The sequence below is a fragment of the Anarrhichthys ocellatus genome, unplaced genomic scaffold (genome assembly GCF_004355925.1).
Source record: "Anarrhichthys ocellatus isolate YVR2014 unplaced genomic scaffold, GSC_Weel_1.0 scaffold110, whole genome shotgun sequence".
Classification (NCBI taxonomy): domain Eukaryota; kingdom Metazoa; phylum Chordata; class Actinopteri; order Perciformes; family Anarhichadidae; genus Anarrhichthys; species Anarrhichthys ocellatus.
The window spans coordinates 873,895-890,217 of NW_022280140.1; the positions used below are offsets into that span (position 1 = coordinate 873,895).

At 41.4% G+C, this 16,323-nt stretch overlaps 1 protein-coding gene across 1 annotated transcript in view; it reads left to right on the plus strand.

Annotated features, from left to right (window-relative positions):
* LOC116399363 (gamma-enolase) overlaps window positions 1–14,520 on the plus strand; it is a 19,780-nt gene extending 5,260 nt beyond the window's left edge. Inside the window, exons 2-13 of the mRNA XM_031876476.1 lie at window positions 4,129–4,214; window positions 5,307–5,402; window positions 5,635–5,693; window positions 7,690–7,759; window positions 8,528–8,661; window positions 9,363–9,454; window positions 9,658–9,788; window positions 9,961–10,158; window positions 10,240–10,441; window positions 12,261–12,369; window positions 12,463–12,521; window positions 14,144–14,520. Of these exons, the coding sequence (XP_031732336.1) occupies window positions 4,130–4,214; window positions 5,307–5,402; window positions 5,635–5,693; window positions 7,690–7,759; window positions 8,528–8,661; window positions 9,363–9,454; window positions 9,658–9,788; window positions 9,961–10,158; window positions 10,240–10,441; window positions 12,261–12,369; window positions 12,463–12,521; window positions 14,144–14,213 (1,305 nt within the window). The 5' untranslated portion in view covers window position 4,129 and the 3' untranslated portion in view covers window positions 14,214–14,520. The remainder of the gene's footprint in view (window positions 1–4,128; window positions 4,215–5,306; window positions 5,403–5,634; window positions 5,694–7,689; window positions 7,760–8,527; window positions 8,662–9,362; window positions 9,455–9,657; window positions 9,789–9,960; window positions 10,159–10,239; window positions 10,442–12,260; window positions 12,370–12,462; window positions 12,522–14,143) is intronic.
* The last annotated feature ends 1,803 nt before the right edge of the window (window positions 14,521–16,323 follow it).

Genomic DNA, 16,323 nt, shown 5'->3' on the forward strand with positions numbered 1-16,323 from the left:
ACATCAAATATAAAGAGGCCGGTAGAGAGAATCACCCACGCATCAATCCCCTCGACTCTGCGTGTGTGTGGAGGTTTCTCTGTGCTGCCGGCGAGTCAGACACCTTATCTGCTCTTTCTTATGCTGAGCACCATTTATACATTTTACACATTTCCCTGACGCTTTTATCTCCCTGCGACTGGACAAGGAGCCTGAATAAGCATAAACGGCGGTGGGTCGACCGACAAAGAGGGGGGGGGGGGGGGATGGATGGAAATATTCCTGAGTCGCTCAGAAGGATCACGTACGATAGAGGACAGGGGGAAGAGACAAGAGGAGTAATGTCATTTTACAGCAGGTTAAAATAAAAAACGCAAGGGGGCTACAAAGATACGAGCAAAATAAAGAAAGGTGTAGATTTGTATGTCTTCAGGAAGGTTTAACATTAACAGGAAACACCAGGGAGGAATTATAGAGGACACATGTTAACAAAAGAGTTTAAACAAAGAAAGAGAGACATTACTAAAGATACTTGTCATAACATGTATTGTGTTGTTGGCCACAAACACCCACAGAAATAAATGAAATATAAAGAAGCAGGAAAGGATAGATAAGGAAAACATCTTACTGCACAAGATATTAACATAAGACCACTGTACATTCACTCAGCAAGGACTGTAGTGGCTTTAAAGCTTGTAGGAACTAAAGGAAATGAAGGGAACTTAGAAGAGAAGACATCCCAAGAACCCGATTAAAAGGGCACACTTTGAGAAAAAATAATTGAAACGTGTGATGTGAAATCAGAGCACATTATCGTCACCGCTCAAAGATGGATTCAGATGTCAAAACAGACTTGAACGCGACCATGATCGGCCTATAAAGGATGCGTGAGGGCCACTGAAGAAGACAGAGACTGAGCCGCCTTCACTGTGACGTTTCAGTTTGTATTGCGTTATAAATCTGCACTCCTTATACTTTGTACTTTTAGTTTTAGTTTGAGGTATTTGTACTTTACTTGAGTGTTTGTCTTTTCTACTCTACTGTCAATAAGACTTTACTGATCATGAGGAGGAAATTCAAGCTTCCAAACAATATATGAAGTGGTATATAATGCATACCAATAAACATTTAAGTGACGACACATTGATGCATCCATAATTATAATGATATAAATACTGTAATATCGTGTAAATACTTGTAAATTTACTTGTACCTTGTGAGTATTTTTACACCGTTGTATTGTTTACTTTAGTAAACCGTTCATAACTTCACATCGTGGCTTCAGACACCCAAGTCGCGGCTAATCAGAAACAGCGGTGAAATACAGTCTGGTTCACGGTAAATAAACACACCCAAGTCCAGAATAAATGGTGCAACACACTTGGCGGTGGTACTAATTTCCAAATAGGCATATTAGTCACTTGCGTTGACATGACGACCTGGTTAAAAAGTAGATTATGGATTTAGACGCGCTCCACTCTGAAGCGCCTCCCCCGCTGCTGCACGAAGCCCGTCTTCTTACTGAGCCAACGCTTGTTCATATCGGATGCGTCGGATGTCCAAAGTGAACCAAATTCAACACTGCCCGTCCTCCCGTCACCATCAATACACATACCAAGTGTGAAGTAGATCGGATGAACTGTTCTCAAGATATGCAAAGGACACACAGACACATCGGCAGATGGACTGATTCTTTGCTTCATTAGATTAAAATATCGGACTACTTCTTCCATTACCGCAGCATCTGTATCAAATTCTGTAGGACACAAACACCAGAGGAAGCTTCAGTTCTTTCCGTTGGCTTACTGGCACACCTTTAATGGACCTGAGCCATCATGAATGTAATTATTTATACCTGCACTTCTCGCTGATGACTTCAAATGTCTGCCCTGAGTAAGCTCTAAATCACTGTACCCTCTAAAATGTAATTTCCCCATAGAGCTTCAAACGGCTCCAATATCTGTCTCTCTGCTGGCAACACGGTGTACTTTCGCACTGATGAATGCACACTAAAGGGGACGAAGGAGAAAAGACGCGTCTACAGGAGTCTGCTCTGTCAGTGCATTTGCAAGGACGGCCTCGGTACAGTGACAGGTTTCTGCGAGCTAGCAGCGAGCCAGATTTAGCTCCCCGCAGATCGATAAAGTATTCATACAGGACGGGGACGAGGACGAGGACCGCGTAAAAGGCACGTTGCAGTGCTGCGTGCCTCGAATGAAGAGGAGGAGAGAGAGGGGAAACTCCCACACAGGAGATTTGCATGGAAGATGATGAAATGAGGACGAAGCTCCTAACGTGTTGGAGTTTGAATTCCACTATGTTAATGATGTCACGGTGATACAGACATTTAAAATGCATTATCAAACTGAATTTATACATTTTTGATCTTGCGAGCAGATCAGTTTTTCACACCGAGAAACTAAAGAGAAACGAGTCCTCGTGTTAATAATTAGGAGTAAAAGTGAGAATGAACAGCACAGTGAAATGAGTTCATTATTTATCATTAATTCAATTCAAATCCATTCTTTTTGAGATCACGTCTGACCTGAATGTCTCCTCGTCACTAAGGATTGTATAAATAAATCCATTGATAAGTTTGAGTGTAAGTTTTCAGTAATCATTTCTTAATTTTAATCAAAATGGTGTGAACATTCACAAACACATAAGATGTAGATGGCATTCAAAGTCTTTCTACAATCAAACAGAAGAAGAAAGATTTTCCAAAACTCACTTAGTCGACTTCAAGCACGTGGCACCTATAGTTTACGTTAGCACATAAGATATCCAATTTTAGACACAAAAAAACGTTGATTTTCTCCAAATTTGCGTTCGTAGACTAAAAGACTGTTGGACAACTTAAACTTTAAGGATGCACAATGTTTTAAAAACAAAAGTGAAGCGTCAGACATTAAATAGACATAAAATCCTGTAAATGCTTCTACCTTGTGGGTGATTTTGATTAAAAAACAACACAGCGAGATTCCTGCGGTGCACTAACCTACTTAAACGAGCGCTCTTGTGGTTTCAAAGTGTCGATGGGCACCCAGAGATGCATCTTTCCTGCATTAGCGATGCAGGATTTTCCGAGCCGTCTCTCCTGGGAGAGAAGTAGACACAGCAGAATGAAGAACATACAAAGACTGTGAAAGCAGCACCAGGGGTCAGACTGATAAAACTTACCCCCAAAAACCTGTCTTCTTCTATTGTCCTTGATATATGCAAGTTTCTAACTCTGATCACAGATAGTCTAAGAAGCATGAATACAGCACTGTTCTGGTTTAAACAGTGTTTTTGAGACGGGACAACATAGACAAGAATGAGGAGGTAAGACAGACAGGAAGTGACGTTGTCAATACACATTTGATTAAGATGATTCAAAAAGTGTAACATTACAGCCTCCGGTCACTTGACACGACTGTCCCTCCTGCTGATGTGAGGTTGCAGAGAAGAAGAGGTGGGTTGTCTCAGAGTCTTTGATAGCTTCATTGGTTTCTGATGCATTGTGGGAAAATACACTTATTTTTAATGCAAATGAAATCAGGGAAAAAGTCCCTTTTTGCTGCATTGGGCAGGGAAGGAAAGAGTATTGGAAAACTGTACTAAAGTAAAAGTAAGATTACTTATTATAGTTTACATCGTTACAACAAGGCAGTTCTAAGGCACAGAGGAAGACGAAATATCAGGTTTTGAATACACAAACTATTAATCCCTGCAGCCTTATCAAATCTCAAACAACGGCAGTTTCCACTCTGGATGGAAGGAGAAGCCAACGGATGCATAATTTACTCCGTCGCCGAGGATTTTAGCTGCAACCTGCTTCCAGAATCAGCAAAGTAACTGCAGAGTGTGTGTGTTCGTAAATGTGCATGAGACGACCCAGTCCTCTGTGGTGAGCTTTGATTTTCACTGTGAATCTGCTGTGATGCTGTTTCTCGTCTCCCCTGATAGGTTGTTCTCTCTGTGTGTGTGTGTGTGTGTGTGTGTGTGATGTAAAAATAGATCTTTTTACCCATGAGATCTCTCTCTCTCTCCGTTATTCTCTCTCCCTCTTCTGCGGTTCAATCTGAAGCTTCCATAACCAACGTAACGTTCAAAATGATTCCAACAGAAAGCACTCACAACCTCTTTTCCCTTCTCTGCGTCTCTCAGGATGTCGATCGTCAGCATCGTTGCCAGGGAGATCTTGGACTCCCGGGGAAACCCCACTGTTGAAGTGGACCTTTGCACGGAGAAAGGTGACGAATATCAGAGGGAAACTAAGAGCAACAACATGATAATGTGGATGTCAGATTCATCAGATGACCATCAATCAGTTCTCCGTTGAGGGAAGATTTTGTCTTCTCAGTTTAAGCATGCTTCCGTAAACCCCACTGAGATAAAAACACATCACATGACATTTTATACAAGATGATTTATAGAGGATTTTTATAGAGAGCATACATGCAACACAGCCTCAACTCGTCGAATACCGACGCTTGGTCATTGGCTCTGTGACACTCTACGTTCCCCTCTAGCGTCAGTTTGGGGCGTGTCTGAGGCAGCGTGTTAAGTAAACTTCCAATGCAGGTTGACTTATTTGATCTCGTGAAGGGCTCATTGCATGGGGAGGACATGGTCTCAAAAAAGTATATAACGCAATTGTGCAAAATTAAAACGTCTTTATCCTACACGGCAAAGTGTGCATTTAAAATGACCGACACAGGTCTTCATCAGTGCAGGTTGACTTAGTTATTAGATTTACTTACTCAACAGGAAAAGATCGTGGTTAAAATAACTGTTTGTTAAGTAATTACTGTTAGTTAAGTTATGTAACAAAACTACGTTACAATAAAACAATTATGACTTGGTGTCACATGGGACGCGGCCAGCTGAGTGAAAGTCCAATGTTGGTTCCGTCCAACCTGCCCTACCAACTGCTCTTTATTGACTTTCTTGCAATTTAAACTATGTTAGTAGCCTTAACTGTCTAATAATGCTGTGGATGTGATTTCATTGGAGTTTGTTGAAAGCCTGGTGCATCTCACGCAGACGCTAAAGAGTTGCGTCGGTATCAGACGCCAAGGGGCACTGACCAAGCGGCTAACGAAACACATTTTCAGACCTCTCATATAGCTCACAGAAAAAGGAAAAAGAGAAAGAGGGACATAGAAAAATAGTCAATTTGTTTTAATTTGGGGGGGGGACTCCCAAAAGGGAGGATGAGTATTAAAGGGTTAATGTGTCAATGTTTAAGTCCTGCCCATCGGTAGAATTAAGAGTATGAACTGCGTGTTGGCTTTGTCCTCTCCTCTCTCCATTCCTTGCATTTAAAACTTGAATTCTTTCAGGTCTGTTCAGGGCTGCGGTGCCCAGCGGAGCATCCACAGGGATCTACGAGGCTCTGGAGCTCCGCGATGGAGACAAGAGCCGCTACAAGGGCAAAGGTACCGGAACCCACCGACTGTGTTTGCATGTTTAAAAGCTATATATACATTAGAGGTTTGGTGAGAGCCAGAAGGACTCAACTATACAGTCTAGGTGCAGCTGAAAGACCAAAACAATAAGCAACAGAGACAGAAATGTCCGTCTCCTTTTACCTTTCCTCCTTTCTTTGTTGCAGAATTACAATTTCCCTTTGCTGGCTGACTTATGTTCGTTTGTCCTCTCTTCTTCTAGGAGTTTTGAAGGCGGTCGGGCACATCAACGATACTCTGGGTCCCGCCCTTATAGCCTCCGTAAGTCACTGAAACATTCATACACTACATCCGACTATAACCACATTCTACATACCGAGTCTGGTATCCAGCAGTACTTCTAAAGTCAAAGATGTGGTGTTGTTGTGCCTCCACCGTCCACACGGTCAGATTGATTCAGTTGGATCAGTTAATCAGCAAATGTCCAGTTTGGACCTTAAGTGTGAACACAACGACCTCGGTGACACCAAACGCAGGTTCAAGCCACGAGAATCAGATAAATTTATTGAAGCAGTCGGTAACGGAGGAGCAATGTGATGAGTGAGTGTGTAGAGATGCTGTGAACGAAAGATGACGATCGTTTGTCTGTGTGAGAATGAAGTGTGAGTGAGTGAGAGGAACAGTGAACGAGTGAGTGTGTGTTTGTGTTGTTGTGTGTACGGGATTGTATGAGTGTGTGTGAGAATGATGTTATAATATCTGCAGCAGTGCAGCACTTTTTTGATTGCTGATCAATGATGATCCATATTGGCAGATACAGAAATACTTTCTGTATCTATAGTCATCTACAGTGGTCTTTGCATAAAATCACAAAATTCAAATGACAAATCATATATTTATTTATAATAGCTTCTTAGAGCTAGTGTTAGGAAGTTAAACGGCTCATAATTCATCTCTAGTATCTATTTTATATTGTTGCGAAAAACATCTTCAAACAACTGGATTCATTCAGTTTCTCAAGATTACATTTGAACACATCTTGGTAATGTTTTAATTTACATTCGCCCAATGCTCACTTTCACTGAACTGATTTTTTGTTCACAGTGCAACATAATCAGGGATCAGCGAATAGAAAGCATGAATGCTGATGTCCTCATATCTGAATAACGATCGTCATTTATTCACAATGTACAAGCAGGGAGAAGACGGAAACACACCTCTGGACACTGACAAGAGTAGATTTCAATAGATTTATGTGTTTTAATACAGCGGCTCTAAACCTTTTTCATGTCGAGGTCCTCTAAACCGACACACATTAGTTCAAGGACCTCCACCTGAGAAGATTATAGAGCGCTGCGGAAATGAGTCCGGAAGATGACTCAGCGTTTTTGCGCTTCCTGTTCCCTCGTCTCAAAGTCAATGAGTTTTTTTTAATGTCTTTTGGTTACATGTCTGAAATAAGATCTGTGTTTAACACAATCTAAAGATATTTTAACGTTTAATTCTCTGATATAAAATAGGTAATAAAAAAACCCTGAATTTAGAAGCTTTTAAGCGTCTAAATGAGACGACAAGACGTCCTCACTAGAGCACTCGTCCTCCTTTAGCTCAGTGGTGGAGATGTGAAGTCATGTGACTGTGGTGAAGTTCCTTTATAGCCTAACGTTAGCTTTTCACTTCAGCTGATTGTATTTACGCTTTAAAAATCGTAAAAGTGGTGTTAATTCGTGAAGATTATCTTGCCGAACAGAATGTATAAGTATCATAAATGTTTATTTTCTGCAATAATCTAAAATCCAATGGAAGAATCCCATTGGATCAGAACAGAGTAAACATGATTATTGCTGTTTTACTTAAAGGGCGTTGAGATTTTTCTCTTTACACTTTGGACAGAATGACTCCATCTTCTCTGGAAAACAAAGATCAAGTGTCATGGCAATGAACACTATTGATCGGGACCAGCATCAAATGATACCATAATAAAGTTACTGTACATGTAATTAAATTACTCAAAAGTATGATTGGTGGACTGTCGAATTTAATAAAAGGTTAAAACTGCAACTTTTCTTTCTCACACAGTTAGCTTGGTAAATTCACATCTGTACAAAAGTAACTATTATTATTATTTGTATGATATATAATGTCAAATATGGACTTCAAAACCTCAACAGATTTGAGCCAAAATTGATCCCAGAAGATGTCTGAATGTGTCAATAAGGTAAACACTTGTAGTCTTAAGAACTTGTTGTCAAAAAGGTAATATATTGCTCCACCTGTGCGTGTTTTTTACGGTGTGTTTCTGTATTTGTGTGAGCAGGGCATCAGCGTGGTGGAGCAGGAGCAGCTGGACAACACGATGATCGAGATGGACGGAACAGAAAACAAATGTGAGTCGAAAAAAACACGGCTTAGTCAGAGTCCACCAGCTGGAAATCCTCCTCTTCCTCCTCCTCCTCCTCCTCCTTCTCTTCCTCCTACTCCTCCTTCTCTTCCTCCTCCTCTTCCTCTTGTCGCTGTCGGACTAAACTGGAGCTGAATGTGTTGTGATTGAATGTTTTTAATTAACTTTCTGTCCTCGTTGAAATATACACAATTATAAGCAGATTAAAAGTCTCAGAGAGAGTTCATTTATGTTTATCGCAAAGAATAACAAGTAAACCGTGAGGATGTTTTTATTTGTTTGTGTTGGTAATTCTTCTGTTTAAAGTATTAAGAAAACAGCAAGTTACCAAACAACATTTTTAAAAATACTGTTAAAAAAACCCTAGTTTGAACAAGTTGAAGATGGTTTAAGAATTTAAATGCTTCACTTACAGGCGAAATGAAAAGGAGAATTACAAAAATTACAAGAATTTAACAAAAGATTGTTGAAAAATAAAAATAAAAATTAAGCTGCACATAATGTCTGGTTGTAAATCTAAATTAAATGTTATTATTTTTAATTCATCTGAATTATTAATGTTGTTTTTGGTCCAAATTTGAAAATAATCTGAAATAAAAATTCATTATTTAGTCATAAACTGAATGTCTGTTAACTCCTCCCACATGAATAACGGCTACAAATGCAAATTTGAATTGAAATAAAAGGAAAATACCAAGTTGTATGAGGACAGTAAAATAATGAATACTTTCCTGTTTTCTGTCCCGTCAAACAGCTCAGTTTGGGGCCAACGCCATCCTGGGAGTGTCTCTAGCCATCTGTAAGGCCGGTGCGGCAGAGAAAGACGTCCCCCTGTACCGCCACATAGCCGACCTGGCCGGAAACACAGAGCTGGTGCTGCCGGTTCCTGTAAGACACAAACTCACTGCGTCTACACACGAAAACATGACGATGACGAATTCCCTTTGCTACTAAGTGATTTAAAAAATAAAAAAGTACATTTCCTGTTACAGCAACGAGATGAGACATTTGGGTGTAACTGTTTGTTGTTTGGGTTACGTGATAGAAAAGTAAAAGCTGCACACCAACTGAAACGCATACGTTTAATATTTAATCTTTTTAAATGCGTTACACTCTTTTCACACGCACGCATTTTTGTTTTTTCACGTGTTTGCACTGTAACATGATCTGGATTATTGACTTTTAGACTTTAACCCCAAATTACAATTCACACATGTGCAGAAGTTTACAGATGTTTCTTAGTTTCTGATATTCTCCTCTCGTTTCCTCTCCTTGTCTCCTTGTGTTCTCCTCTCCCCATTCTTCTTCTGTTCTCTGGTTTCCTCTCCCATCTTCTCCTCATTTCCTCTCCTCACGTTTCCTTTCCTTTTCTCATTGTTTTGCTTTCTCCCCTTTCTTCTTCTATCCTCTCATTTCCTCTCCCCTCTTCTTCTTGTTTCCGCTCCTCTCATTTCTTCTCCCCTCTTCTCCTTGCTTTCTCTCCTCTCCCCTTTCTTCTATCATCCACTCATTTCCTATTCCCCTTTTTTCCGTATTCCTCACTTATCCTTGTTTCCTCTCCTTGTCTCCTTGTTTCCTCCCCCCTTCAGGCCTTTAATGTGATAAATGGAGGATCTCATGCAGGCAACAAACTGGCCATGCAGGAGTTCATGGTTCTTCCTGTTGGAGCCGAGTCTTTCAAGTAAGAATCCATCTCCAAAACTACAACATGAACATGAAGGATTCATAGTTTACCATTTATGTCTTCTAAATCAATATCTAAGCTCTTTAATCTTTCCTGTTGTCTTGTTTCAACTCCTTTCACGTGATTTCTTTCTCTCCTGCTGATGTTGGTCTCTCCACTCTCTGACCATCTCGTCCTTCTTCCCTCCCTCCGTCCCTCAGGGAGGCGCTGAGGATAGGATCGGAGCTGTACCACACTCTGAAGGGGGTGATCCAGGAGAAATACGGCCAGGACGCCACCAACGTGGGAGACGAGGGAGGATTTGCTCCCAACATCCTGGAGAACAGTGAGGGTGAGGATCCTCTGTTTAACCCCCACCCGCCTCGTCTTCTTCACTCTCTTCACATGTGGAGAAACAAGTGCATGGCTGCGGTCGAATAGTCCTTTTCTTTCAGGACATTTATTGCTGAGCTAAAACAAAAATCTCTACTCCCTGCTCTCCATTTCATCCCTTCACTCCTCAGCTCTGGATCTGCTGCAGACGGCCATAGAGAAGGCCGGCTTCACGGACAAGGTGGTGGTCGGGATGGACGTGGCCGCCTCCGAGTTTTACCGTGATGGGAAATACGACCTGGACTTCAAATCCCCACCGGATCCAGAGAGACACATCTCTGGAGAGGAGCTGGCTGACATCTACCAGGGCTTCGTCAACAACTACCCAGGTGGACTCTACATCTTTTAGTTGATCTTCAGGTCGGAGACAAGACGTCTGTTTTTATTCACCTCTCCTCCCTCCTTCCCAGTGGTGTCCATCGAGGACCCGTTCGACCAGGACGACTGGGAGGCCTGGTCCCGTCTGACGGCCCAGGTGGGGATCCAGGTGGTGGGGGACGACCTGACGGTGACCAACCCGAAGAGGATAGAGAAAGCTGCCGAGGAGCGAGCCTGTAACTGCCTGCTACTCAAAGTCAACCAGATCGGCTCCGTCACCGAGGCCATACAGGCGTACGTCTGCTTTAAGTCAATGTCAACAACAGTTTTAGATCGTTTAAATACTAGAGAGGCTAAGTCTCTCCCTTCTGGTTGACCTTATTTCGGATGAAACATACGGTAGTCAAGGTTCAAGGTTCGAGGATCACTTATTGTCTTGATGCAACACAGGGATGCGCAACAAAAGTCAGTTGTGGCCCATTTGTAACACAACAAACACAAACAAAACAAACCACGTCGGCCAAACAGAATAGCGTTTTTTATTTCTAAAACGTGCATAAAACCTCGTGGACGGGAACTCACTCAGCGGCTCTTTCGTTTTGCTTTCAGTTGTTTTACTTCTTAATGTAGAAACTAACACTTTATTAAATGAAATCTGCTTTATTAGGAGGCTTCACAGATCTACAAACACGACTGTGTGAAGACAACGTTGGTCCCACGCTACGCACACTACTACTCTCTTCTCAGAGAGGAAGATAATCTAATATGGCCGCCTCGGGCCGGCGAACTTGGACTGATTAAAAAAGGTCATCCGTCTTGGCTGAGACGACAGAGAGGCCTATAGGGAGATACGTGGAGGCCCAGCTGCTCTGCTATCAATCACGCATGTGGAAACACACACGGCATGTTGTCAGTCATCACTCATTACCTGTCAGCCATGTTGACCTTGTGCCGGAGAGCAGGAGCTCCGATCCGACCTGAGCAGGAGATAAACGTAGGACGGGAAGTGACAGCGAGGTTTTTAGTTTGAAGATTAGCCGTCAATCCAATGCAACGACGCAGCTACGGCGTGGACTGTACTGTGGATGTCTTTGTGCAGAGAGTGTGTACTGCAGTCTCGAAATGTGTGCGTCATCAATCTCAGACCTAACAAAACGTCACTCAGGGTTATGAAGCCATCAGTCATGACAGAGGAGCTGCATTACAGCAGAAGGGGGATGAAACAGATGGAAAACAGTGTTGATGACAGCTGACGTGATGTATTGTGCCCGTCACATGAAAAGCTTCCTGCGTCGTTAATCTGGTATATTGTTTTAATTTCTCAGCAGGATGAGATCTTGTTCCTTTTTTAAAACCTCAAATTTGATCCCAGACAACAACAGCATCTTAATTGTCAAGTTGTTAGCAGGTTAACGTTTCACGTGAGCTCAAATAAATCCCTAGTTAATTAACTCTAAGATTGATAAAACAGACACGATTTCAAGCTTTAAATAAGTAGATATTAACATGAAACTTCCCCAGTTGTTTTTTTGCCTTACAAGTTTTCTGAAATGTTTAAATATGCAAATGATGCGTCATCTTATCTAATTGTCATACATTTCAACAACAGAAATCTGAACATTGGATAAAGCCAGGTTTAAAATCCCTGTTTTGTTTAGTTGACGTATTAGAGTCAAATGTTTTTATAGAGGGAATAAAATATAAATCAGGCTCTGAATAATATATGAACAAACCCCTCTGTGTTAACCTTCAGCACATAGAGAGGAATGAAAGTGTAAAGTTTGGTGAATGTAAGAGCTGCTGAAGTGGAGATTTATCATCAGAGTCTGAGAACAAACTCTTTTAGAGAAAACGTCCTTTAAAGGGACGTGTAGTTACATTACAGACACTGTGAAGACCTAAATCCAGTACGTAAGTTACAGAGTAAAGTAAGAGTACTTAGTTACTTTCCAGTTCAAACTAAAATCTAACAGTGGACTCAGCTGTCGAGCTACTAGGAGCTCGTTGTTGTTCTTTGTTCTGTGTCTCCGATGAGTGAAATACGTTCTGTCTTTATACCGTGAACATCAGGGGGTCGTGTCTGATCACTTTCTCTCTCGTGTCCGTCTCTCAGGTGTAAACTGGCTCAGGCCAACGGTTGGGGTGTGATGGTCAGCCATCGTTCAGGAGAGACAGAGGACACCTTCATCGCCGACCTGGTGGTGGGACTCTGCACTGGACAGGTGGGGACGACAAGTCACCACCGAGTGACGATATCACGATTAGTTCATCCGTTTGGTTCTCTTGGGTCCTGACCTTTGCTGCCTGTGTTGCAGATTAAGACCGGCGCCCCCTGCAGATCCGAGAGGCTGGCCAAGTACAACCAGCTGATGAGGTCAGTGTGCCGCACGCACACAAACCAATGCATGAACCAGTGAAGCTTTATTGGGATGCAGTAGCGAGATACAGTTCTGGACATGCTGTAAAGGACCTTTCCCTCTAATCTTTTTGTACACATTTTGCCAAAACTGAGCCCAACATCTTTGGAAACATTCGGTCAGAGTATTAGAACGGGTCAAACAAACACAGGACTTTCACCCAGAAGATCAGCTGTTTGTGTCCTGTGACTTTGCGCTTGTTATGTAACGGTTTGTCAGGAAGTTGGTTGATTATTTTTGCTAGTTATGTTGTCATGTTACATTTCTATCTTGTTATTTGAACATGTCGTCATGCGTTTCTGCAAGCGTGATATGAGGCTGAAATGAGACGTATTTTACGAAGTGTATCTTTGGTTCAGAAACGTCAACATTCAACGTATCTTGCGGTTTGCAGAAACGTACAGAAACGTACGATGCCATTAGGGGGAATGGGTTGTTCAAAACCCAATTATTAATCATTTTTGTTACTTTATTTTTTTGCTACATTTTTATTATCCTCATCACCTGCTGGCTGATTTATTTCCCCTCATAACGTAAAGTCATGGCAGCAAACTTTGTCTTTATAGGATCTAGACTCAAAAAAACAACATAATGACGGAAACTCCTATAATTTAATATTATTATTATACATCTGATTCTCTGTAACTTTCTTCGGCTCCAAATCTGGCAGCAGCCCTGCTACTGTACAACACGCCTCCTCACATTCCCGCTTTGTCTTAGCGCTAATCATCACAGAGCTAATTGACGTGACAGGCGACAGCAGCGCCGGTGTCACCCCATGTGTCCGAGCCAGTCAGCAGCAGGAGCAGTGGGAGGAGGAGGAGGGAGGAGAGAGGAGGGAGGAGGGAGGAGAGAGGAGGGATCGGCTCAGCGTTGTAATCCCATCGGACTGCTGAGGAGACGCAGGAGAGGTGGAGGGAGGAGAGATTTACAGGGGTATTAACCAGCGATAAATGCTAATCAGTGCAGTGAAGCGTGCACGCACACGTGTACAGACACGCCAAATAAATGAGTCATTTACACTGTGGCAAGTGCACAGTGGCAGCTTTGGAGATGCTTTTTTTTTTTAATCCAGCAATTTAATATTACATTTCCATGAATTTCAGGGATTCAAGTGAAAAGTCGAAAGCAGGAGAGAAATAATCTTTTTGAGTTTTGTTTTCCTGAATGCATCTCTCGATAAACTTCCTCTGCAGACACGGCAGACATTATACAACTTATTTTACAGCCTAAAAATAACTAATAATGACAAGAAACTGATTAATCCTTAACAAGAATGGAATTATAGTTTTAGCAAAAAAAGAAAACCAATCTGGAGTAGGCGGGAAGTTAGAGAAAAGATGAAGTATGAATGGATATGTCAAACACGGGACTTTCACCCAGGAGACTGGTGTTCGTGTCTGTTGAGACTGTTTGGTTTCACCTTTTAGTTTTGATTTGTGAGCAGAGAGCTGACCGACTGACACCTCGGAGCTTTGTATTTTAAACTCCGCTCTGTTACATGTCAGACATGTTTTCACATATATGTTTAAATAATTTCTCTCTCCACTCCGTCCTTGTCCCATCTCTCTCTCTGCAGGATTGAGGAGGAGTTGGGCGACCAGGCTCGCTTTGCAGGCCATAACTTCAGGAACCCCAGCGCCCTGTGAAACTGACAGATGAATGACTCACACACACACACACACACATACACACACACATCTAAACTGACAGACATGCCAAACATGGGAACGAGCCATGCACTATGAAATATCACACATTCATGAAAAAACACAGGAGCAAAAGAGCCAAGCAAAAAATGCTTAAAGATTAAATAAATTATGCACTGGACTTATAGGTGATGATGCTGTATGCACACACACACACACACACACACACACACACACACACACACACAGATAGAGTATGCAGATGCAACACGTGCTCACGCACATGCAGCGGAATACCATCAAAATATCAAATTTATAAGCCAGACATGCACTGTTACTGTAGTTTTAATAGTTCATGTACAGCCAGAGGACGGACCTGCAAAAATAAAGATTATTGTTGTAAAAACAGAGAGAGAAATAAGTAGAGATATAATAGAATACTTTAAACTGACGCACGCAACTGAAAGGTATGAAAATGAAAAAGAGAAAAAAGAAAACTTTCAGCACCAAAAAAAGGACGACGCACTCTCAGAAAGAAACACAAAACAGCTGTTTCAGGGACTGAGTGAAAACAATTTAAAAAAGTACGACACAAACACACTTACACACTCAGCTATGTCTCACTCTCACCTGGACACTGAAGTACCACCCACTTCTGTCCTCCTTCCTTCCCGCCCTCGTTTTTGTCTCCTCTTTCCTTCTCGTCGTGTCTGTTTCTCAGTTTTTAAAACCCTCTCTTTCTTCCCGCCCTGATGTGATTCTGATTATTTGTCCTTTATGCTTGAAAAAACCCCACCTTTGTCCAAAAGAAAAAGAAAACAAATCTAAACGCCTGAATCCCTTCGTTCCTTCTGTTCCCCCTGAATGTCCATAGGATAGCTGTGTTAAGAAAAGACGAAAGAAAATGAATAAAATAAAAAAAAAGAATGCTTGTCATTGAAAACAATGTGAAAATATGTGAAATAAAAAGATGGTAATTTACAATTTCAATCACAGTTAAAAGATTTTTGTCTTTTTTTTGTGTCCGTGTTTCTTGTTCAGTTCAGTTTTTTTGTGATTTTTTACAACTCAACTTGACTGAATTTCTAGCTGCTTTATAAAAAAGAAGAAAAGGTAAACGGTAATCGACGGTTTGATTTTGTTTTTGCCCTTCATGTCCCTCCCGGGACTCCGTAGTTTTTGGCGTAAACACAGCTGTAGTATTCTAAAATTGCAACTGCTGAGAGAACCTGCTGGTAATCACAACAGGTCATACGGTAAGGGACGGAAAGTAAAGTTTGAAACTTTAAACTTCTCTGCAGAGTTTGTGAACACAAGACGTTTTGTAGGTCTTTAAAGCTTTAAAGGCAGCAGCATGTTTATCTCCTTTCAAACCCAACATGTGGGGCCGTGACCCCCAAAGGGATCCCGAGATGATGACAAACATTCAGTTTTTCTTCCACGTAAATATATATTCATATATTTAACATCACTTTGGTTCCACATCTCACGGTCACTTTAAATCTGCTTCGTTTCACACCAGGATAAGAAGACTTCATATAAACACAACACGAATCAAACAAAACCTGTTTCCACGTTTTATATATTTATTCATTCATTTAGGTCCAGTGTTGAACATACAGCGGAAGTGTTAACGACATCTTCCACAGTAAAAGTCCCTGACTCTTCAAAGCTGCGTAACAACTGAAAGAAACATATTTTTACTTTATATTATAAGTACATTCTATCCACAGCTTTTATTTTGAAGGGCCATTTGGGTGAGAGAGACAACGAGGATCAACATTAACACAACATTAGAACAGAGCTATTAACACACAGGACAACCTGGGGTGACTGATCCTCAAACTCTAATCGATACCAGTGTTTCCTGTCGTTCACACACACGAAAGAAACAGTGTTCAATGCATCACATCTGTATTTCATATTTCTTCTATCTCTCAAATGAAGAAAGCAAAACAGCTCACACTTTCTTTTATCCCCTGAAGATGAACTCACGTCCTCTTTAAAATAAATAAATACAATCAGGCTGGAAACACGAGGATCTATTTGATGTTTACTGACCTTTAAATCAACACAATCAAGTTGCATGATATTTGATACAGTAACCAAA